Source organism: Onychostruthus taczanowskii, unplaced genomic scaffold, assembly GCF_017590055.1.
Source record: "Onychostruthus taczanowskii isolate IOZ18803 unplaced genomic scaffold, ASM1759005v1 scaffold126, whole genome shotgun sequence".
Taxonomy (NCBI): Eukaryota; Metazoa; Chordata; class Aves; order Passeriformes; family Passeridae; genus Onychostruthus; species Onychostruthus taczanowskii.
Genome location: NW_024498418.1, coordinates 221186 through 244503, shown reverse-complemented (window position 1 = coordinate 244503; position 23318 = coordinate 221186). Strand labels below are relative to the sequence as shown.

General features: G+C 59.8%; 2 protein-coding genes across 2 annotated transcripts; one reads left to right on the top strand and one right to left on the bottom strand.

The window, feature by feature from the left end:
• The first annotated feature begins 1171 nt into the window (after nucleotides 1-1171).
• Nucleotides 1172-6021, top strand: CUNH20orf204 (chromosome unknown C20orf204 homolog). The gene is made up of 5 exons (XM_041396101.1): nucleotides 1172-1192; nucleotides 3801-3935; nucleotides 4115-4177; nucleotides 4280-4432; nucleotides 5296-6021. Exons 1-5 carry the CDS (start codon nucleotides 1172-1174, stop codon nucleotides 5452-5454), a joined length of 531 nt encoding a protein of 176 aa, XP_041252035.1. The 3' UTR covers nucleotides 5455-6021.
• A 5765-nt stretch (nucleotides 6022-11786) lies between these two features.
• LOC121331553 (ammonium transporter Rh type B-like) lies at nucleotides 11787-13181 on the bottom strand. The gene has a single exon (XM_041396100.1). The coding sequence runs from the start codon at nucleotides 13179-13181 to the stop codon at nucleotides 11787-11789; it is 1395 nt and encodes a 464-aa protein (XP_041252034.1).
• Nucleotides 13182-23318: the final 10137 nt, after the last annotated feature.

Here is a 23318-nt window from a genome sequence, read left to right as displayed (position 1 = left end):
ATTTTTTCTTACTTAAAAGGGACCATCGGTCTTAGAGCCTTTTAATGTTTGCAGATGTCTTGGTGGTTTTTGAATGGATTATGGCACCCATGAATTTTAGCTATATATAGAGCTCAATAAAGAAGTTATATGGGTCCTGTCCCAGTGGAATGCTGCAGTGTGCTGTGGGTCCCACTTCCTGGGGAGGGACGTTCTCACCAAGCTGAGCAGAGCTGGATTATTCACCATTTGTTCTATTTCTTACTCAATCACCCACATTCAGCTCCTCAGTGGAGCCTTGTTGCAGTCAGTTCATTTTTTCCCAAAACTGATACGAATTGAGTCAGGGCAATTTCTGTGCCTGGGCTGGGGGTGAGGTACAAAATGCAGAGGGGAAGGGGGAGAGGGCTTTGGTTGGAAGCACGAGCACACTGCTCATATTGATATTTTGGGGGTCTCAAACCTGGACAGTCACTTTTGCCATGAGTTGGTGTCCTTGTCAGCATTCACCCACTGTGCTCTGGGAATGCGGAGCGAAAGAATCGCCCCACGCCAACAGAAATCGAAACTGCGGGGGTTTGAGCGCAGCGTGCAGCTCCGGGCTGGGGACACGCGTGGTTTGTAATCCCCGGGTGGCTGCAGCGGGGGCTCCTGCCCTGCCGGCCCCTCCGGGACACGGGGACCCTGTCCCGGCCGGCCCCGCATCCCGGGCCCCGCCGCTGCTCTCCGCGGCCCGGCGGCGGTGCCGTGTCCCGTCCCCCCCGCGGCGGTGCCGTGTCCCGTCCCCTCCCACCGTGGAGCCAAGTTCAAACCGCGGGCCCCGGCGCAGCGGGACGGGGCCGGACCGGGCTCCCCGGGACCGCCGCAGGGGCCGCGCCCGCGGGGCTCCATGGTGAGTGCGCCGGGACACCCCCTTGTCCCCGGGACCCCCTTCCTCTGCTCCGGGACACCCCTCCCTGCAGCCCACCCGTGGACCGGAGCTCGGCTCGGCCGGGGTGGGACTTGCAGCACCGGCGGTGGGGCATGGGACCTGTCGGGCGGTGACTGCTTCTCCTGGAATGAGGCTTGGACCCACCGGGAGAGGGGCTCGGACTGGTCGGGATGGGGCCAGACCACTTGGGAAAGGGCTTGGAGCAGTTGGAATGGGGTTGGGTTGCGTCCAAATGGGACTTGGATTCTTAGAAGGGTCGCGATGGGACAGAGCTGGGAGTCCGTGAGGAAGGGGCTCGGGTCTGGCCGGGAAAGCTGGTCCAGCTGGGATCAGGCTGCTGTGTCTGGGATGAGGCTTAGACCTCGCTGCGATGGGGCTTGGATCTGGCTGGTCCTGAGGTAGAGAACGGAGGGTCTGTCCCTGCCTTGGGGCTCTGGGTGGTGACAGTCCCTTTGGGTAGGAGGGACTCGGGGACAGTCTGGCTGGCTGGAAGGACCTGGTGACCCTGGTGGGGTTCCCAGGCTGGCAGCAGGAATTGCCCCTTGCTGCCCTGCTGGCTGGGACTGGCAGGAGTGCCAGCAGGACTGCTCTATCAACAATGGTGATTCCCCTTATCTCCTCGTATTTGCTGGAGGATTAGAGTGAGGATGAGATTAGCTCTGCTTGCCCTGCTCCCGTGCTTCCCAAGGCTGCTCCTTCACTGCCAGCTCTCCCCTAGGAAGGGATGTGCCACCTGCCTGTAGCTTGCTGCTGTGGGATGGGGGCAAAGGCAGAAGGAATAACCTTAAATCAGCTGCTGAACTTGTTCTCCTCCACCCTGAAAGGGGAGAAGTCAGGAGCAGGATTTGCCACCTGGATCTCCCTGCATCCTTGTTTTGTCACTGCTGCTTTCCTGCTTTCCATGGTGGGAGGAAGCACCTACAGCACCTGCTGACCTTCTGCCCTGGCTGTTCGCTGGACTACTCTGCACTTCCTTCTGGGCTGAGCACTGAGCCCAGGCTTGGCTGTCTTGGAATGCTGGAAATGGTGTGATTTCTCCTGAAACTGGGTCCCAGTTGTTTAATAAACCACTGCAGGGAAGTCATTCCAATTTTCATGGCAAAATTGCACAGCCATGCCTTCCTGGCAGAGGAAACCTCTGGAGAGCAACCCTTAGACTTTGGTCAGGGTGTCCTCATGGAAGCAGTGCTCTCCTTTGATTATACCCTTGGCTCTCTGCTTAATCACCTCTGGGGCAAGATCTCCCAGTGGTTTGCAGGGAGCAAAGCCAGGAGCACAAGGAGACTTCCCTGTCCTTCCCATCTCCTAGGCAGAGCTCAGCTCTGCTGGAAGGTGTGTGGTGATTAGGGATGCTGAAGAGCCTGGTGGGATTTCTACTGGTGATACCTGGGTTTGCTCCTCCCTTTGCATGTGCTCCGAGGTGATGGTTGTGTCCATGTGTTCCCAGAACTGTGCTGTGTTGAATTTTGCCTCATGTTAATCCTCCATCACTCCCATTGAGCTGCAGGAGGATGGGAAAAGGTTTCTTCACCCTTTTGGAGCCAGGTCCAGCTCAGGATAGAGTACGTGTGGATTTTATGAACAAACCCCCCAGGTTCTCACCAAAGAGGACAGATGGAGTGTGCCTGGGCTTGGAATTCAGTGAGGGAAATTCTTCCTTCTGGCTTCTTGGAGCAGAGGAGCAAGTGCAGAGGTGCTGGGGAAGGCAGTGACCCCTGAGCTGAGGTGGGGAGCAGCAGGCACAGGCTGCAGGCAGAGCTGTGGCCCCTTCCCCCTCGCTTTGGCTGCAGCACAGGGGTTGCATAGTTGGAATGAGCTGAGCTGCTTTCTGCCTGCCCAGACCTGACACCTGCAGCATGAGGGTTGTTTGGGAGGGGATTGTGTTTGGGGGGGACTTTTCCTGAAATGATAGAAATGCCAGGATGGGGCCCCAGGGCTGTGCCATCACTCAGAGTGTGGAGATGTATTGAGTTGTTGGGTTCCTTTCCTGGCATAAATTTTGAGCTCCCCATCCTCACTCTGCTGCTGCTGGGCTGCTCAAATATCCCCAGTCCTGGTCACTTGAGCTTGTGCTGGCTTTTCTTCAAAGCTGTGGGATTCATCCCTGCCTCGGAGGGTCCATCCACCCCCTCCCTGTGCCCCTCTGCCAGCTCAGGTGTCAGCACTTGGGGTTCCCCGCTCTGCAGGGGCCAGCGTGGGGCTGCTGAAGGTTTGGAGCCAGGAGCTCAGCAGCAGCTGGGATGTGCTGCTGAGAGCAGATGCTTGTGCTGCTTATGTGAGGGTCCCCAAGCCTGGGGTGAGCCTGAGCTGCGGGGAAGCTGGAAAATGCTGTATCAGTTCCATCCATGCAGCAGAGGTGTGGGAGCATCCTTTTGAGGGTGTTTCAGCTGTTTGAGCTGAGGTGTGGATGTTGCTGGTGGGGACAGCAGCTCCTGCCTCCAGCTCCTCTCCAAGGATTCCAGCACCTCCCTCTCTGCTCCCCTTGGGTTTTGGCACTTGAGATTCTCTGGCCTTGAAATGGCACGAAATGGGGATCTAGTGGAACCATGTTGGGGCAGAGAGCTCAGGGATGAGCCCCACAGGCTGTCACGGGTCCCTGGCATAGCTCTGTGCCAAGAACCCGCCTGCTGGCATCAGAGAGAGCTCTGTGTGTGCCATGGGCAGCGCTGCTGGGCTGGGCTCAGGATGGAGCAGTTTCCCAAGGGCTTTGCCCCAAGGGAAGATGGCTCATCTCACGGCAGGATGTTCTTTGGGAGAGGAGACAGTTGAGGCTCCTCCATCACATGTTGCATCTTCAGGTACAGGTCCCATGGAGCTTCTGGCTAGGGGTTGAAGGCAGAGCCCAGGGCATTCCTTAATCCCCAGCTGACTCTGAGCCCTTCCCTGGCAGATTTTCCCCCGGGTGCTCTCCTGCGCTGTTCTGCTGCTCCTGCTGGTGGCCGTGCTGAGCAGAGGCAGGAGGTGCAGCATCGCCAAAATCCTGCGGCAGTACCGCGCCGTCATCTTCCATGAGATCCAGAACCTGGTGAGCCGAGGCAGGGCTCTGCCCTGGGAATGCTGCTGGGCTGGGATGAGGGATGTGGGGAGGGAAGCTTAATATGGAGCTGGCTGCTTTGCCAGCAGCGTTGGGGAAGGGGTTGTGTTTAAATGGGGGATCCTTGCTCCAAGTGGGAGCTGCTGGATCTTCTTGCTTTATTTCTCCAGAGGAACCTGACTGGCTCGGTGTACAGGAGCAGAAGGGCTGGGCCCGCTTGTCGTTCGGACAAGGTGAGCACGGAGGGACCCGGGGCTGGGGCATCGCGTGGGCTGAGCCCCCAGGGAGACACGGAGCTCCCTCCCTGCCCGGGGCCCTGTGCTTCTCCTCTGCAGGACCAGAAGATCCTGCTGTCCATCTACAACATCAGCATGTCCCTGCGGGAGGTGGGGGCTGGCACCCTGCAGGGCCCTGAGGAGCTGGCAGTCTGGAGGGTGGCCAGGAATACCGACTTTGTGCTCCGGGAGAACTGCAGGAAAATCAGCAAGGTAGGAAGCCCTCTACTTCCCAGCCATGTCAGTGGCTCCCAGTTCCCAGGGCTGTGGGCAGAGCTTACCTTGTTTGTGCTCTCCTGGCTGCCCATGAGGAGTCTCCAGGCTCTCCCTCTTCACTCCAGGAGCTGGGGAATGCTGATTGCACATCCATCCCTGGGAGCTTCAGAATAACCAGGGGAAGGAGGTTCAGTTGTGGCAGTGTGGGCCAGGCTGGTGGGGTTTTACCAGTGCTTCCCAAGTGGGTTTTTCCATATGTGCCATGATGCCATGGCTGAGGGGAACACAGGGCCTTGTTCTGGTGGGTTGCTCACTCTGTGGGTGCATTCACCCTGTCCTGCTCTTGCTCCTGAGTGCTCACAGGCAAGAATTGGGATTTCTCCCCTAAGGGCTGGTCTGGGTTCCTCTGGTACGTCCAAAGCTCTGGTGGGGAAAGCCCATCCAGGAGGATCCGTGTGGCAGCACCAGCAGTTCATCAACCAGCAGGGAAAACCAAGGGCAGCAGAGTGCCAGCTCCCAGCTCTGCCTGACCCTGGCACAGGGCTGGGACTGTCCTCCCTGCCACTGCTGGGGACATTGGCTGGGGACAGCCCTGCCTGGGGTCTGCTGGTGTGGGATGGAGCTGCTGCTGCTCTGGAGATCTGCTCTGGTGTCCGTGGGTGTGCTGTGGAGTGCACGCTGCCAGCTTAGACAGGCACAGCCACCTTTGGGGGGACTCCTGGGGACCTGAGACCATGTCCTTGCCATGGCCGTAGGCAGTTTGGCCACCTCAGCCATGTGTGTGGTGCCTTTTGTCCCCTGACTAATGTCAGTGTGATGTGGGGGGGATTTCTGCCCCTCCCTCGGCACACGGAGAGCAGAGCCCACCGCGCACATCCCCGGCTCCGCCGCGGCGCGGGGCAGCCGCCCGCAGGAGGAAGCGGCTGCGGGAGATCGGCAGGAAGGCGGAGAGGCTGGCGACCTGCTGGGAGAAGCTCAATGCCCTGCACGCACCCCGCCAAACATCCTGGGACTCGTAGGGACGCCCTCGCCGCACGCCGGGGGGATGGATGTGCTGCTCCAGCCCCGGGGCTGCCGGTGGCTCGTTTGGGAACCTGGGACAAACTCAGCCTTGAGGGCGGAGGCGTCGCTGCCAGCAGATGCCAGAGCTGAATCCATCCTCCTGCTCCAAGCGGTGCCCAGGCAGCGGTTCCACCACCCGTGCCTGGGGCTGGCAGGTTGGTTTGCTGTGGGACGGCTGTGGCAGAAACCTGGGACACCAGAAACACTGGGAAGAGGAAGGGAAAGGACTAAAAAGAGAAGGTGAGGTGTGGATTCTTAGTTGCTCCTGGCCCTGCAGCAGCTGCTGCTCTCTTGAGGACAATGGGTGTGTTTTGGGGCAGAAAGAGGACATGTGGGGCCATGGCTCTGGGGGCTCTGCTGGAAGTGAGGCCGCAGTCCATCTGCAGGGCTCCGAGGTTGTTAGGGCTGTGCATGGGGACAGTGCCCTGAGGCACTGCTGGCATGTGCAGAGCAGCCGGGCACCCACAGTGGACAGGGAAGTAAAGGTGCATCAATGGGGAAGCCTGGGGAGTTCTGATATCCAAAAATACCAGGCAGGGTGGGGGCTTGAGGCCAAGGCTCAGCCCTGATGAGAGGCAACACTATGGAGGGAACTGGGTGCTTGGCACTGTGGGTGCCCCAGCAAGGAGGGAATGGTGGGGTGTGGGGTGAGGAGAAGTGAAGGGCATCCTCCCTTGCCACTGTGCTCTGCCAGCACCCTGCCTGTGGCCTCCACTGCTTTGTTGGGTATCAAACAGCCACTGGGAAGCCAGAAATAAAACCTCTCCTTCCCTGGAAGTACTTTGGGTGCTTTATCTGGTGATCCAGGGGCTCTTGTGCTGTGGATGGAGCTGGCACAGTGCTGGCTCTGGCCATGGTGGCTGGGCTGTGGAAGCCCAGGCAGAAGCCCACAGCAGTGGAGGGCACAGTGGCATCCTGCCTCTGCTCACTCTGTCTGCATCCCTGCTGTGGGGCGATGGAAACCAGGAGCTGCTTTTTTGGAAGGACACTTCCCCTGGAGCAACAGCCGGCAGGGCCTGCAGTGTGCCCGTGCCTCAGTTTCCCCAGCCCGTCTCCGCCCGTGTGGCTGCAGTCCTAGCCCTGAGGGGCTGCGGAGGACACGAGATGGCAGCAGCGGGCTGTGTGTGCTGCGCGGAGCCGGGCACTGCCCGCGCCCTGTGTTCCCATGGCCACACCAGCATCGCCGGCCCTCGGCCCCACTGAGCCCCGGCCACCGACCCGCTGCGGGCAGGGCTGTGGCCAGGGGGGCACTGAGCGCTGCAGGGAGTGGGGTACCCCCCAGGCCCTGGGGAGGTGGGGGTCGGCTCTCCCTGGGGGTTTTTGGGGGTTCAAACTAGGGAGGGGGGAGTCGGGGAGGGGAAGGCAAGGGGTGCTCAGGGGTCCTTGCCCACCCCCTGCCCCTGGGAATTGGGCTGGGAGGAGCTGGAAGGGCTTCGTGACCAGGGGTGGGTGGATGAGAGCCCTCCCTGCCCTGGGCACATCAGAGTCACTGGGCTGTAGCAGGGTGCAGGCAGGACCCGCTGGTTTGATGGGGCAGGACAGGGACCCTGGTTCGGGGGTCAGGGCAGGGGGTGCAGCCTGGGAATGCTGCTCTCCTGGGGTCCCTGGGAGATGCTGCCTGGCACGGAGCAGGCTGGCACCAGGGGCCATCCAGGGAGCCACAGCTCAGCAATCCCAGTGCCAGAGGCCGCCTGGAGCCATGCTCCTCCCTGGCTGGCCCCATCATGCCTGGGCTCCTTCCTCTCAGCTCCATCCTCCTCCTCGGGAGCCAGCACTGCCCTTTCTGCTGCCCCCACAGGAGGTTTTGCATTGCTTCTGTTCCTGGGTTTTTTTTCTTATTCCTCCTCCCTTATCCCAACCACCATCCCTCCACAAACCACGAGCATCCCAAAATAGCCCTATTGACACTTGATATCCCATGGATGAGGCTGGGGGCCACGGCAGGACCTGATAGCTCAAGCACCAACAGGATCGGGACGGTGGCTTGGGACAGGGTGACTCCCAGCCTTTATCAAGGCTGGAGCAAAGTCCCCCCTTCAGTGACCTGTCAGCACCTTCCCAGATAAACCAGAGCAAAAACCACCTCCCTTTACTACCCTTCCCTCACGGGCAGCTGCTGCTGGGAACCTGGTGTGGCAGTGGGAATGAGTGCATGGAAAGGAAGGAAAGAGTGAAGGAAGAAGCAACAGGGAGGGAGGGGGAAAAACGAGGTCGTTGTGATGGTGGAATCACAGCAAAAACAGCCGGAAAAAGGAAACAGGCCCTGAAAAGTCAAATAAAAATAGCAGCGAGGCGAACCCAAGTGTGCAGCACATGGGAGTGAGCGCATTTCCTTCGAGGGCAGCACCGCGCGCTCCCGGCTGCTCCGGGGGGGCCGCTCTGATGTGGCTCCAGCCACTGCCATGGCCCCCCCAGTCCCCCCGTGCTGTGCCAGGCACTTGGCAGCAGCTCAGGGCCCGGCCAGCCCCTGCCTTGCCCGGGGTCCCCGTGTGCCCTTGTGCAAGCCCTCCGTGCTGCGGCCGCCGGGATGCGGCAAGGGCTGCACACGGGTGTGGGAGCTGAGGGGACGCAGGGGCTGGGGGCTCCTGGCCGTGCCCACAGCCCCGCCCTGTGCCCTGCCTTGTGCCCTGTGCCCCCGGCTCGCTTTGCCAGATGCATCCGAGCGCTGTGCGAGCAGCACAATCTCGGCTTCCTCCCCTCCCCGCTCGTTTTGCAATCACAGCAGGGTCCCGCTGGGAGATGGGGGTTGGTGGAGTGGCTGCGGGGACAGGGATAGGGGCGAGGATGGGGGCTGGTGCTCCTTGCCAGGACCTGTGGGCTGCATTCCAGCCCAGCTCAGAGGCAGCAGCAGAGCCCAGCGGGTGGGGCACTGTTCTGGGGGACAGTGATCAGAGTGGGCTGCCGTGCCCGGGGCCCGTACAGGGGTGCAATGCCCAGCTGCTGTGCTGTGGGCCCACACCAGGGTACCGTGCCCAGGAACTGTGCGTGGGGAGCTTTGCCAGGGTCCACACTCGGGGACAGGGACTGCTGTGGCTCCACAGAGACACATTTCAGCCTCCTCACCACCACTGTCCCACTGAAACACAGCTGTCCCCAAGCCATCACCATCTTGGGGTGCTAGCAGCCCCTTTTGGCTCTGAGGGACCCTTGCCCACATAAGCCCTCTGCTTCAATCCTCATTCCCTCTGCAGTGGGGCTGGGGACCCAACCCCTGGCAGCCCTGGCACACGCAGGCTGTATCCGATGGAGCAGAGCAGCGTTTTGTTCTCTCCCATCTCTCTGCAGCTTCTTGAAGCTGCTGAAAGCCCAGATTTACAGTGTGATAAACGCTGGAGGCTCTGCAAAATATCTGACTGCTCCATCCTTTGGAGAGCGACTGGTTTGGAGGAGCGGGGAGCTCTGGGCAGCACACCCAGAGGCAGAACAGCACAGCGGGTCTCAGGGAGGAGGGATGGCCGGGACTCATGGAGCCGTGCCATGACCCAGGTGGGTCCCAGAACCCCTGGCCATGGGTCACCGGGTGCCTAAGCCCCTGTGGGCAGTGGGAAAGCGCCAACCCCCCCCATCATTTCTTGGGCCTCTCGCTGGTTGTTGGAGCATCTGCCGACCAGATTGTGCCGCGGCGTGCCGGGGTGCCCGTGCCAGGACATGCCAGCCGGGAGGCGGGGTGTGCCCAGGCCCAGCTCCGGGTGTGCTCCCCTCCCTGTGCCCTCGTTGCTCGCTCCCCTACTGGGTGCCGCGGGCTGCTCAGCGGGAGCCTGCGTCCTCATCCTCGCCGGGAAGGGCTGGGAGATGCTGGAAAGCGGCTGCTCCGCTGTCTCCGACAGCAAGAGGTTCGCAGCCTCGGGGCTGTGCCTGCATGTGGGTGTGAGAGGGTGCTGGGGTGTGTGTGCACAGATGTGTGTGTGCATGTGTGTCCGTGCATCACATGCGAGTGTGTACACGTATGTGTGTGTACGTGTGTGTGTACACGTGTGCATGTACACGTGTGTGTGTGTGTACATGTGTGTGTACATGTGTGTGTACACGTGTGTGTGTACATGTGTGTGTGTACATGTGTGTGTGCACACGTGTGTGCGTGTACGTGTGTGTGTACACGTGTGCATGTTCACATGCGTGAGTGTGTGTACATGTGTGTGTACATGTGTGTGTACACGTGTGTGTACATGTGTGTGTACACGTGTGTGTACACGTGTGTGTGTACATGTGTGTGTACGTGTGTGTACATGTGTGTGTACACGTGTGTGTGTGTACACTTGTGTATGTACACGTGTGTGTGTACACGTGTGCATGTACACACACACGTGTACACACACATGTACACACACACGCGTACATGCACACGTGTACACACACACATGTGCACACACATGTACACACACACGCGTACATGCACACGTGTACACACACACATGTGCACACACATGTACACACACACGCGTACATGCACACGTGTACACACACACGTGTACATGTGTGTGTACATGTGTGTGTGTACACGTGTGTATACCTGTGTGTCTGGGCACACGCCGGGGCTGTTGTGAGTGTGTGCAGGGCTATGCACACACCTGTGTGTGATTTCAGGTGTGTAAACGCCTGTGCACGTGGCTCCCCTCCACGGCTGCCTCCCGGCAGGGTGTCTGAGCCCCCGGTGCCGCTGACCCCGTGTCCCTCCTCCCCGTGCCGGAGCTGCCATCGGGACCGGCAGGCCTCGACGCGGGGCAGCCGCGGGCCTGGGCTGCCGGACCCGGCAGGAGCGAGGGCTCTCCGGGAGGCTGGGTGCTGCCGATCGGCCCCGATGGGATCGCGGCTCCCCGGGCGGGTGCCGGTCCCGGCGGCTCTCGGCGCCCAGCGGGAGCCGGGCACTGCTGAGAGCCGGGCTGGTCCCCGCTCCCATGGCTCCGCGCTGTCATGGGGCACATCCACACCGAGCTGTCATGAACATGAGGGGCTTCTGGGGCTCGTTTGGGGAAGGGGGAACCGAGCTGCCTCCCGCCCCAAGGACCCTGGCCCCACTGCTCAGCCCGCAGCATCCTGCGCCGGGGCCCATTGTTCGGCCGCGCCGGGCTGCGGGGCAGGATTTCTTTGTCAGAGCTCGGCAATATTTTATTCTAACAATTAACCAAACACGCCCGGCCCCCCAAGCCTGTTTGTGATTATTGGAGGGCGAATTCCCCAGCCTCTCTCCCTCTTGGTGTTGGCTCCGCCTGGGGCTGCACCGGGTGGAAGGGATCCAGCCCCTCTCCCATCCGCTCAGGGCTGGGGACCCCCAACCTCGCCGACAGCCCCCCACTCCTGCAGCCAGCGCTGGGGGGCTCGGTGACCCCCTCGGGAGCCCGCGAGCATGGCCCGCATTGTCTCGGCAGCAGCGGGATCCGGGGGGCGCAGGGGCAGCGGTGACTCTCGGCGGGGGGATGTGAATCACAGCCCTCGCTCTCCGGGCAGGATGCGGCCCCGCGCTCCCAGCTTGCCGCATGCCAGCCACGGACCGCAGGCTTTGTCCTCCGCAGGGTGGAAGCGGCTCGCTGCCCGTGGTGGGATGGGATGGGGCCACTGCTCTTCCTGGGATGCTGGCGCAGCTTTCCCAGCTCCAGCTTCGGGGTGGGATGAGGGTGCTGTGGGCTGCGGGTGCCTCCTGCATCCTGGCTCTCTCCGAGGCTCCTCGCCGTGCTTGGGCTGCATCCTCATTGCTGCGCCAGTGGTAAAAAGAGTTGGCGCTTCCCTTCGAAAACTCTCCTGGAGGGTGAATTGCCCAGCTCAGGTTATCAGATCCCTGTAAAGTCCTTGCCTGGGGCCATCTCCCTGCTGCCGCAGTTCCACGTTCCCGACAGCGGATACTGAATTCCTTTCCTGTAGCTGTGGCCTGAGCTAGCAGCCTCCTCCAGGTGCTGTCCGTGGGCAGGGGAATCTGGAGCTCAGGGTCGGGGTGAGCACTGAGGGTGATGCTGCTCGCTGGGAGTGAAGCAGCCGAAGCCAGTGCCCTGCAGAGTGGCATCTGTGTTTGTTGGGGGCTATCAGCCATCCTGGGGAGACACCCTGAGCAGGTTTCTCTGGCTGCTGCCGGGAGTGAACGGATGCTGGGAGCCACTGGGACACGGGAGGGGGGCTGCAGCTGCAGGGTGGGAGGATAGAGAGGTGACCTGTGCTACGGTGCTGACCCAGCTATGCCTGCATCCTCAACAGCTGGCTGCAGGCATGGGGCAGGAGTGAGAGCAGGCAGCATCTCCTGCCTGCTGACCCTGCCGGTAACATTCCCTGTCCCTCCCTGCCGCTGCACACATGCCACTGCCTAAACCTGCTCCTTCAGAGCCAGGGCACCTTCCTCAGCGCTGCTATCCGGCCCCGGGCTCTCAGTCTGATCGTGGATCTTAAAATACAGCGAGTCATCGAAGCAGAGCCGTTCGGGCGGCCGGGCCAGGCAGGGCAGCCGCAGGGCAGCACCGGTGAGCAGCCCGGCGAGCAGCGGGGCACCGAGGGCCACCGCCAGCCCCGCAGCTTGGCACAGCGCCTGCCCGCCCACCCCCCGGCCCCCCCACTGTCCCTCCACCACCCCGCTGGCATTGCCCCCAGAGGGGGACAGCTGAGAGGGCTGTGACCCGGAGGTGTCCTTGGGTGCTACCAGGATGGCCACGACGCTGGCTGCGGCGCCGAGGATGCCGGGCAAGCCGTGGAGGTTGTGGATGCCGCACTGGTCGTGGAGGGTGAGTTTCCTCGCCAGGAGCGGGGTGAGGAACCTGAAGCCGAGGACACACACCAGGGCTGAGAGGCTGCCCAGGGCAAGAGCAGCCACTGGTGGCATGGCCATGTCGGCCACCACGCCGATGGCCACCCCGCCGGCCAGGCTGCCGTTCTGCAGGTGGCCGGGGCTGAGCTTGCCGTCCCTCTCCAGCAGGCTGGAGGCCACCACGGTGGTTATGGCACCAGCACTCATGGCCAGGAGGGTGTTTAGGATGGCACGGTGCTGGGCATCGCCAGGTTGGCAGGGGACAGCCACGAAGCTGGGCCAGAAAACCCAGAGGATGAGTGTCCCCACCAGGGACATGAGGTCAGAGCTGGTTGTTGGGATCTCCTTGGGGTGCAGTGGCTGCTGTGTTGCCCTGAAGAGAGCCTTGGACACGCCAAGGCCGAAATAGCAGGAGAAGACGTGGATGGTGATGGTGCCGCCCACATCCAGAACGCCCAGACAGGTGACAATGACCCACTCGCTGGCGAGGTAGATGGGGATCTCACAGGTGGCCATGACGAGCAGCTGGCAGGGGCTGGCCCTCCCCAGGATGGCCCCCACGGAGATGAGCACTGTCACAGCAGCGAACACAGAGATGAGGAGTTTGTGGAGGTCCAGGTGGATCTGGCCATGGTGGAAGTGGTGGAGCAGGCCCTGCAGCACCAGCGCCCACTGCATGGAGAAGTTGAGCAGGAGGAAGTTGTGGGTGAGGGCGCTGAAGCCGTAGCGGGGCAGGAAGGTCAGCAGGAGTCCCAGCCCCACCACCAGCATCACCTGGATGTCCTGGAAGAAGGGGAAGGTGCTGTAGACCTTGTTGGCCACCAAGTTGGTATCCTCCCCTTGCGCCGAGGGCTCATCATAGGTGACGAAGAGGGCAAAGAAGAGGAGCAGGGCGCCCTGGAAAAGCCCCAGGAAGAGGGGCAGGAGGCGACGGGGATAGGTGGAGGGTGGCACAGCCATCCTGGAGTGGACAGGAGGGGATGGTGGTCAGTGGTCAGCAGGGCACTGGTGTGAGGTGACAGCCCAGCAGCACTTCTGGGGTGAGCTCTGCTTGTTCCTACATCAGGGATTTTATGGCCACGGTTAATTATTAACCAAAGAGCTCAGTTTATGTTCCAGAAGAGGAGGGGTTTGCCCCTCCCTTCTTTAAACACAGCACCCATAAAGTAACCACATGTTCTTGTTTGGCCGCCATAAAAGTGGACATGAGGGGCATTATGATTTTGAAAGGAAACAAGAAAAACCTGTGGTGGGGCAGATGAGGGAGAAGGAATTTGGTGAGGAGCTGGCCAGGGATGGGGGTACCACTGCACTCATCCCCATTTTACTTATCCCCATCCAGGAATGGCGACCTCCCTGCTGCAGCCCTGGAGTGCTGCTGGCGGCTCAGACAGTGCCAGCTCCCGCTCTGGCTCTGCCATGTTACGCTCCAGGTTGGCTCTGGCACTGCCACCACTCCATTCTGTGGGATGATGCACGTTTTCCTTATCCACCACTTGGATTTTGCAAAGCGCCATAAAGCTCCAAAGCCAGGGCTGCAAAGATCGTTTTCTCACAGGTTTGCATTGGCTTAAATGGCTGGATATTCATTAACAATTAGCGCGCGAGAAAAACAAAGCCCAGAGCAGCCAAGCAGCTACCCCGAAGTTTCTGGGTTGCTGCTTAGTGTGACATTTTGCCAGTGAATGTCTGGAAAAAAAGAAATTAAAAAAAAAATATATGAGAACCACAAGAACAAAAGGCAGAAGGGTTGGTAAATATTTGTTCCAGAGAGGAGATATTTTTGTGCTGTCCCTGATCTCAACACCCCTGCCGCGGGCGCTGGCTCCGCGCCGCTCTTCGTCATTGTTACTGGAGGATGAGGCAGGCGAGGGCGCAAAATGGGAAACAATTGTTGAATAATCTGCACGAGGCTCCTCTGCCAAACCCTCCCCGGCAATTTTTCAACCCAAAGATGCTGGAAATGGGGGCAACAGAGAGGAGAAGGTGGTGCTTTGAAGGCAGTGCCTTTGATGGGTGAGATGGGGCTGCGTTGCACCTGAGCCATGGCCAACAGCAACAGAGGGGTGGTGGGAGCAGTGGGGGTTTTGGGATGGGAGTTGGGATGCTTTGTCTGCCCCTGACATGTTTCTGCTGCATGGCTGTGGTGCTAACAGCAGTGGATGCTCCCGTGGGGATCCCTCACCCAAGGAAATGTGGGGCTGGGGTCTTCATGGTGCCATTCAGATCTTTGCTGTCCCTGAGGTGGCTGGGGATGGGATGGGATGGGATGGGATGGGATGGGATGGGATGGGATGGGGTGGGGTGAGCAGGCAGGATGCTCCCATTGCTCCTGCCTCTGCCTGCACAGGGGCACAGCCTGAGCCACCTCCCGTGGCTGCTGCCAGCTCCACCAGGCAGTGGCATGAAGGACAAAGGGTGCAGGCAAAGCCTCCCCTGGTTGCTGGAATAAAAATGGTAAAGAAAGGAGATTTTAGCCCCCAGTGCCTCACCTGTGACCCTTTGCACACCACACCAGCCCATCAAGGGGATTCTCAAGGAGCCAGCCTGGTACAGTGAAACCCCTTTGGCTGACTGTGGGTGAGATACAAACCCAGAGAGATGCTTGGAGCAGGTTGTGCTCCTGTGATGGAGAGCTGGGCTGCTCTTACAGAGCTGAGGAAACATTTTGGCTCTGGGTCAGCAAGGATTGGGCTGCTTTCAGGGTGGCTAGAGAGGGATGCTGCCTGCTTGCTCCTCTCCTGCTCCCCACAGCATCTCAGCCTTCCGATTCCTGCTTTGATATGCAGATTTTTTAAGGCATGGTTAAATCAAATGCTAAAAGGAAAAGCTATGGATCAGATCTTGTAAGAAACACAGTGCTTGGAAGACTTCAAGGTTATGACTCAGTGCCTCCTGCAAGGAGGAGGAGGAAGATGCCAGAGGGATGCATCCTTCAGGAGCATCCCAGCACTGCCAGATCTGCTGGAGAGGACAAAGAGCATATTGGGAAAGTTGGGATGTAAATGCTCTCCTGGATCTGGCCATCATCTCTGGCAAGGGGCAGAGGCTCAGGGCACCAGGAGGTCGGGGTCCCTCGCTGGACTCTGCCAGGTCAGGAGATGCTGGGGACACAGGGGGAAGCTCCTGTGCAGGGCTGGACTCAGGGCTTGGGGAGTGCTTGAGGGGGTGACACGGCTCACTCAGTGGCAATAGGGAATTGCAGGGTGTGCAGGATGTCCTTGGACACATAGTCTTTTTCCACTTGGAAATCTTGCTCTGGCAGCACTTGGGGATTTGGGATGTGTCTCTGGGCTTTTGGGATTCCCTGTGACCTACAGCACCTCACATCCCTACCAGCAGCACCCTCAGCTTTGCCATATCCACAGGGCCAACAAACAGCATATTCTTTTGATGAGCTATTGGGTACCACAATCCCCCTCCCTTGGGAAAAGGCCATCCTGTGAGCATTTCCACGCCCCAAACCAGAAGAGGCACAAAAAGCAGAGATGCCCAAGTTCTCCCCGGACCAAAGACCCCGCAGCATGAGAGGGGGAAAACCCTGCTAGGTTGCAGATTAAAAAATAACCTTTATGGCACCCATAAAAGAAGGTCAGAATTCCAAGAGGTCGCTGGGAAGGTGAAAGTCCCCCCCAAGCTCTGAAGCACCCCTGAAGGCAGCGAATGATTAACCCCACAGTGCAGGGTGCACCACTGGGATGCCACGGTCCCTGTGGGGAGAAGGTCCAATCCCTCCAGTGACATATCCAGGCACACTGAGTTTTCTCTTGGCACCAAAGGACAAGGGATGGAGGAAGCATCTGGCGAGGGCCTGGGCAGCAGGGAGGGAGGGGAGCATTGAATTCCACCCCCCACATCCCCCTTTCACTGGGGGGGGGCAGTTGTTTTATGGCAGGAGGACTGGGGAACCATTTTAGCAGGATCCACGCTGGGACTGCTGGAGGAGTTCCCCGCTGAGGGCTGGATACAAAGAAAAGCTGAATTAACCGAGGGTCATATAAGGCAACAGGATCTGACAGATCCGAGCCAATATATGCTGGCAGCAGCCAGTCCATGGCACTGTGAGAAACACTCCTGCAAATTTAACAAATCCCCACGGTCTAGAAAGTCATGTACAAGAAATTACTAATGAAGGGATCTAGTCATATCTGGATTTCCAGACGTTGGTCATGCTCCCACCGCGTTCTGCAGGCCATATAAGTACATGGATCTGAATCCCGGGTGCTGGAGAGCGGGAGGATTGTTACGATCGTCCTGCCTGACCTCCTGCGTCAGACGAGGGCTCCCGGCGAGGAGGGGATGCCGGGCGGTGGCGGCCGGATCCTGCGGCTGTGCCGGGCTGTGGATGGATGCAGAGAGAAGCCCGAAGGGGAGCAAGCCTTGGGAATGCTGCTGTGGCAGTGGAGGGGCTGCGTGCTCCCATCACCCGGTGGTGATGCGCTGGCACACAGATGAGTGCTGGGCAGGAGGGAGCAGGAGCTGCAAACTCATCCCTGCAGGGCAGCACCGTGTGATGGCAAGGAACTGCTGACAGCACCCCTGACCTGGGCATCACTCTTTAACTCCAGCTCCCTCCAGCCTGGAGCACCCCAAAATTCCCCGTTCCCTAAAGACCCTGCCAGAATCCGGGCCAGAATCCGGGCTTCCTGCGCAGCTCCGACTCTGCTCCATCCCCTCCTGCTGCCTTAACGAGGCGGGAGTGATCACCGGCGATGCTTTCGGAGCTCCGGACCAGCTGTGACCCCCCGAGCCCCGGTGCCGGCTGTCAGGCGGCGGGCAGGGGGCCAGCCCCCTCCTCCCCAGCCCCTCGCAGCCGGGTCCTGCCGGGTGGGGGGGACACAAAGCCCAACAGACGTCACCCCGGCATCACGCGGACCGAGTGGCCTTCTCCATCTTGTTAGCACATTGTGTAACACAACATGTGGAGGCGCTGGGACCGCACACGCATGCACTCCCCGACAGCCCAACCGGGGGGAAAAGAGGGAGGGGAAAAAGAAAAAAAAAAAAAAAAAAAAAAAAAAAAAAACCCAAAAAAAAAAAAAAAAAAGGAAGCAATTTAAGCTTTGAATCTTTCTCTTTAAAATGTTCTCATGGCTTCATTAGAATTTGCAGCCACAGAGGCTTTGAAGAACATGGTATAAGGAGTGAAACATCTGGAAAAATTAGGATTAATGAAAACATAATTCCCAAGACTAAAGGAAAGATTAATCCTGCGTTACCACTTGTGTGTTCCACAGCTTTTCCCCAGCTCGTAACACTGAACTTATTAAATCGCCCTGAGCTGAGTTTTCCTTTTCTCTCTCCCTCCCCTATGGAGCCCAATGGAAGCAGCTGATGCCAAATGTAAGGATAACCAACTGTGCTGGCCAGCGCTGCTGCGAGCACACCCAGCCCCGTGCCCAGGTGGGCACCCCCTGCCCAGCACACCTGGGGGGGTCCCTGGGTGCTGGTGGGGGCCCATCAGGTTTTAGGGTGCTCTGCTCTGGGCTGGTGAGTGCTGCACCCCACTGGGGCTGCACCTGCTCCTGCCTGGGGCACCGAGCAGGGTGGACACTGACCAGCTTGTGGGGTGCTGGGGAATTAAAGAAAAATTAATGAGCCCCCTCCCTGCTGCTGGGTGCTTGGCCAGGGTGGGACTGAAGTGGCTCTGAGGTGCTGGTGTCTCTGGGTGGCGTTTCTGTGAGAGCAAGGGCAGCCCTGGTGATGTGCCACACCGTGCCATGCTGTGCTGTGTTGTGCCATGCTGTGTCACACTGTGCCATGCTGTGCCACATTGTGTCATGCTGTGCCATGCTGTGCCATGCTTGCCATGCTCATGGCAAGCATGTGCTGTGTCGTGCCATAGAAAGCTGTGCCACACCATTCCATGCTGTGCCATGCTGTGCTGTGCCACTCTGTGCCATGCCATGCTCTAGCACCACCCCTGCTCCAGGATCTGGGCTGTCACCAGGGAGTTGGGACACGCCAGCCCCGTGCCAGCTGGCAGTGTCCAGCTTTGCCACTGCGGTGCTGGAGGGTACTGGGGGGGTCAAATTGGCTGTGCCAGCCCCTGTTCAAACCCCCTGGACAGAGCTGGCCTGAGATCTTGGGCAGCTCAGAGTGGAGCTCAGTCACACTGAGGGACCCTCTGGGGAAGGTGCTCTGGGGTGACAGACCCCTTGTCCCTGTAAAATCCTGCAGCAATTCCTTTGCCACCAGCAAGTACCACTGGTGGGTGCCAGTGCTGGTTTGGGGTCACATCAGAGGTTTGTCCCTGCAGCTTTATCACCACAGGCTCTGATCTGCACAAACGGGTGGGGCCGGCTCCCTCCCCGCAGCGAGAGGCTCTGGGACCGTGGTGCTTCGTGGGAAGAAGGAAAACAAGGAGAGTTCACTCCGTGATGCCTTCATCCTTCCCGCCCTGGGCACGGCGAGGCCAGGCACTCCCAGCTCCACACCTGGGATCAGCCGAGCTCCCACAGCGATCCCGGCAGCTGGAGCCTGCAAGGATCGGGATGCTCCGAAGGATGGGGACAGAGAGCAGCGCCCGTTCTGCGAGTCTCTGCTGGGGTTTGGGTGGGCTCTTGCCTGCTGGCTGCTCCCCACGATGTCAGGGTGAGGGAACCAGATGTTTTCTGCATCCCCTCCTTCTGCCCCGGATCATGCCAGGACTGCATCTGGACGGGGCCAAAGGTGTGTTTGACCCACACACGGGAGAACGGGGCTCCTTTGCCCCAGGCCTGGTGGAAAAAGGCTGCTTTGCCCCACAGACGGAGTGAAGGAAGAGGCAGCATGCCCAGGCCACTCCCCAAGAAGGGGAAGCTCCCCAGGGGCTCAAGGGGACCCCTCTCTCCCTCCTTCCCACGCTGTTGTCCCGCTCAGCTCCAGCTTGTTTTCCAGAGAGGAAACCGGCAACCTTGCTATTATTTTTTTTTTCTGATTTTTTTTTTCCTATTTTCCTTTTTCTCGCAGTGTGAGCGGCGGGGCCCAGCTGGGGGGCAGCGGTGCCGGGTGCCGGCGGGCGCCAGGTGCCGGCGGGGCGGCGCGGGAGGTGCCCGCCGGCCGCGGGGGGACAAAGCCGGCGACAGCCCGCGGTGCTCGGGGCCGTATTGTGTGAGCGAGGAGGAGATGGATGAAGGTCACATCCTGCCACTCTTCCGATGCCCGGCACCAGGAAAAAGCTGCGCTTTGTAAATATAAAAATAAACAACAAACTCTTCCCCCCATTTACCACCTTCCCCCCTCCCCAAAGAAAACAACAACAGCCCCCGCGGTATAGCAGCCACCTGCTCGGGGAAGTGATTTTTCATATAGGCAGGAAACGGGGGGTCTAATTAAATCTGGGGTCAAGAACATAAAGGGAGAACGAAGTTTATTTAGGAGTCCTCGAGGAGGGCGGGAGGGGGATGCTCAGCAGGGCTGTGGGGGAACCATAGGACGGTGTTTTGGTGGGGCCGGGGGGGAACCTGCGGGTGTTTTGGCCCCGGGGTGAGTGGCAGTGCATCACCTTCCTCCTGCCAGAGGGTCCAGCGTGCCACAGGGGACGGCGGTGGCAGTTCGGTCCTCATCAGGGCAGGGATGCTCTGGGGGACTCCCCACTCTCCCTATCCCCCTGCGGGCAGAGAAAGGAGCCCGCGGAGCGTCACGCTCAGACCTACAAGAGCGTCCCCAAGCCTTCAGCGAGATCATATGAGGTTCCTGTTTCACAAGACGGAGGATGGCATTTCCATTGTGCTCGCCGGGGATGTGTTGCAACGGGGCAGCCGCTTCCATCCTTTGTCCTCCTCCCCGCAGAGGAGGAGTCTCAGCCTCTGCCAGGGTGTCACAGCCCCCCCCCACCCCCAGCCACCAAATTTGGCTCCACTGGCCGCGGCAGCCCTCCCCGGCGGGTCCCATCCGCAGGCATCGCCCCACCGCCAGCGCTCTCCGGCTCCAAAGGCGCCTCCTTCAGCCGCCGCGCTGGGTGCCCTCGGCCGGGGTCCCCTGCAGGTTGGGGACACTCCAGGAAGGTGACACCCACCTCGAGCCGCTCCCAGCGCTGACCCTGGGATGCTCCCACTGCCTTCCCCTGCCCGCTGCATGGGCTCCTGTTTAATTTTCACTACCAATTAATAAAGGAAGGATTGACCCCACCAAAGCCCAACTGGGGAGCCCTGGGTGCTGGCAGCAGCCCCAGCTCCCCGGGGTGATGCCACCACCCCGGTCCCTCTCCCATGCCCGCAGCGGGCAGCTTCCAGCTTTTAGGAAGCACTGCAGAGACCTTTGCCTTTGGGTCGGGTGCTCCCAGCCTGGACCCGCTTTCTATTCCCCAGCTGGGGTGTGCCGAATATAAAGTATCACAGCATTGTTAGGAAAAATAATTCAAACCCACCAAAAAGGCCAGCAGCAGATGGAAGGGTGAAATCGGAGCAATTCGGGCTGGCTGTAACCCTTCGTGGGCAGGGAAGGCAGGGCAGGCAGGGGACCAGCATCCCCATCCCAGCCCTGCCGCTGGAGCTTGCGGGTGTGGAAGGAAAGGTGATGGGCTGAAAGTGTTCCAGTGCAGACTGTGGGCAGGACAGGGAATGGTTTCCCATGGGAAAGGGGGAGCTCGTGCCTGGGGGCTCATAAAACAGCCGGAATTTTAGACAGGCTTTAGGGATGCTGGGGAGTGCCTTCATCCCCGAACTCCTGCCGAAGGATGGGACATCCGAGCTGGGCACCACTCAGCCCGGGGGCTGCCCATCCCCACACTGCAGCGGGGCGTCAGGTCCCTTCTGTGACCACCGATGGGACGCAGGTGCCACCCACCACCCTGGATGCGTGTCCCCTCCCTGTCACCAGCATCCCGCCGCCGAGCCGGGCACCAGGGGTGGCGCTGGGGACGAGGACGCGTCCCCAGCCGCGGGCCTCGCTCCAGCTGGGCGCTGTTTTGTAAGGACTCCTGGGCCTCTGCGGCGCAGAGATAAGCCCAAGAATTCGCCGTCAGTTCCAAATATCCCGTCCGCTTCCTCCCGCCGTCCTCGCCGCCGCTCCAGCCCGCTTGTCTCATTTCCGCAGCAGCGTGCTGGGGAGCGCTTCCTGTTTTCCCCCCGGCCCCGGGGCGGCGGCGGGGGGCGAGGGGCGCGGGGAGGAAGGGCAGGACAATGGGCGCAGGTCGGGACGGGCAGCTGCCCATCGCCCGGCATGGGGGTTCCTCGGTGGCCCGGCAGGGGGAAGGCGGATGGCAGGTGGCAGCAGCGGGGACGTGGGTCCTGGGCTGAGCTGAGATTGCGGATGGGGTTTCTTTCCTTTCCTGATTTTTTTTTTTTTTTCTTGTTTTCAAGGGCTTTGCTGTAAATCAGCCCAAGCTCCCTAGAGAGCATTGTCGCTGTACCGCAGTGGGAACCCTGCTTCAGCTGGGCGTGAGGACAGGAATGAAGCCGGGTGGAGCACAGCCCTGGGTGGGGGCACCCTGCCCTCCATGGGGCAATGAATTGCTCCCCCAAAAAATCGCATTTTAGGGTCCCTGCAGTCAAACCACCAACCACAACCCTCTCCTCCCCAGCCACAGCAGGGGAGACCAGCATCCCCACGGGACTGCCACCTCCCAGGAGCTGTGTCATGGGGCAGGAGGTTAGGATGTGGCTGCCCCTTCCCAAACTGCTGCTTTGAGACAAGAGAGATCCATTTCGGAGCTCTGCTCACTCGGAGCTCAGCAACCTCCTGCTGCAGGCAGGAGCAGCCAGTGGGCAGCCCTGTGTCCCCCTGTTTTCAGGGCTCCTGCCCCTCTCCTGGGCTGAGTGTGAGTGTTTACTCGGTGCCTTTCTCACCGCTCACAGCGTGGCAGGAGTTATTCAAAGGCAGGCGGAAGCGAGCGCAGCAACTGAAACAACAATGAAAAGGAAACAGAGCTCGAAAAATTCTCCGTTCATAAATCAACTGAACTGCAGGTGATCCCTGGGCAGGAGCGAGCTGAGGAAGAGACACGGCTCAGCTCGGCATGGCCAGCAGCCAGGCAGGCTCCGGCCCCCCAGGCAGGGATGGGGGAGGCCGGGATTTCCCAGGGTGGTCCTGAGTGGTGCTGGGGTCGGTGTCCGTGTCCCCGGGGCTGCTCATCAGGGACTTTGAGGCAGGTGAGGTGCAAGCATTTCTGGATTTATTTTTATTACAAATTTTTATTATACATCTGGGTGAGAAAGGTGAAGCTGTGCTGGGTGGAGTGGGTTTGTGGGGTCAACACTGCACACACAGGCACACGCCTCCTTTCCAGGCCAGAGGAATGCAAAAAGCCCAGGGATGTGATTGGAGTGCAGGGACCGTGCCACGGCCCCTGGTGGCCAGCAGAGTGAGGGGATATGGTAATTTCAGTGTTTGAGGGGTTGCAGTGCAGCCCCATGCTCTTTATTCATCTCCATGACTGCCTTTTTGGGTTGAAATTCATCACTTTGAAAACAGAGAGCCAAAAAGGTGTGGGTGAGCATGGCTCCAGTCTGTGGCTGTGCCATGGGAGATGTTTGGGTTAACAGGAGATGATCCAGGGCTCTCAGCAGCATCAGGCCATGGCTCCTTGCTGGGATCTCATAAAAGCTTTTTCCTCCTTAGGAAATAGAGCTGCTGGATTGGGACGAGCTCCTCAGTGCTGGCAGCATCTCTGCACGGGCAGGGGATGGGCATGGTTGGAAAAAATCTTCCCCTCCTGCCTCCAGTTGTGTCCTGCAGCATCTTGCTGCAGGCAGGATAGGGGCCAGTTTGGACAAACCTAGCTGTCACCTCTGCCAACGCCTGTAAGCTGAGACCCAGTCCTGGGGACACCAAAAGGAACTTGTGCTTTTGGGACCAGTGGATGGCCCCAAGGACCGGGCTGGTGACAGTGGGCTGACCTTACAGCAGAGGAAATGACCCAGTTGTGTTCCCCACAGTGGAAAAGCCAGGAGAGATTGCATGTCCCCCTTTGCTGCTATCTGTTCTCTCTCCTGTGAATTCACTGTCATCTTGTCTTTTGGCAGAGCTGGAAAACTGGGAGACCACCGTAAATAAATCCTGTGTCTTTAAGCCGTTTTGTACAGTACAAGAAAATGCACTCGTTGAATTACAGCTTTTTAATCAAATACATGTAACCATGTCACTTAAAGTGCTCGCGAAAAGCAAGGGGAAAAA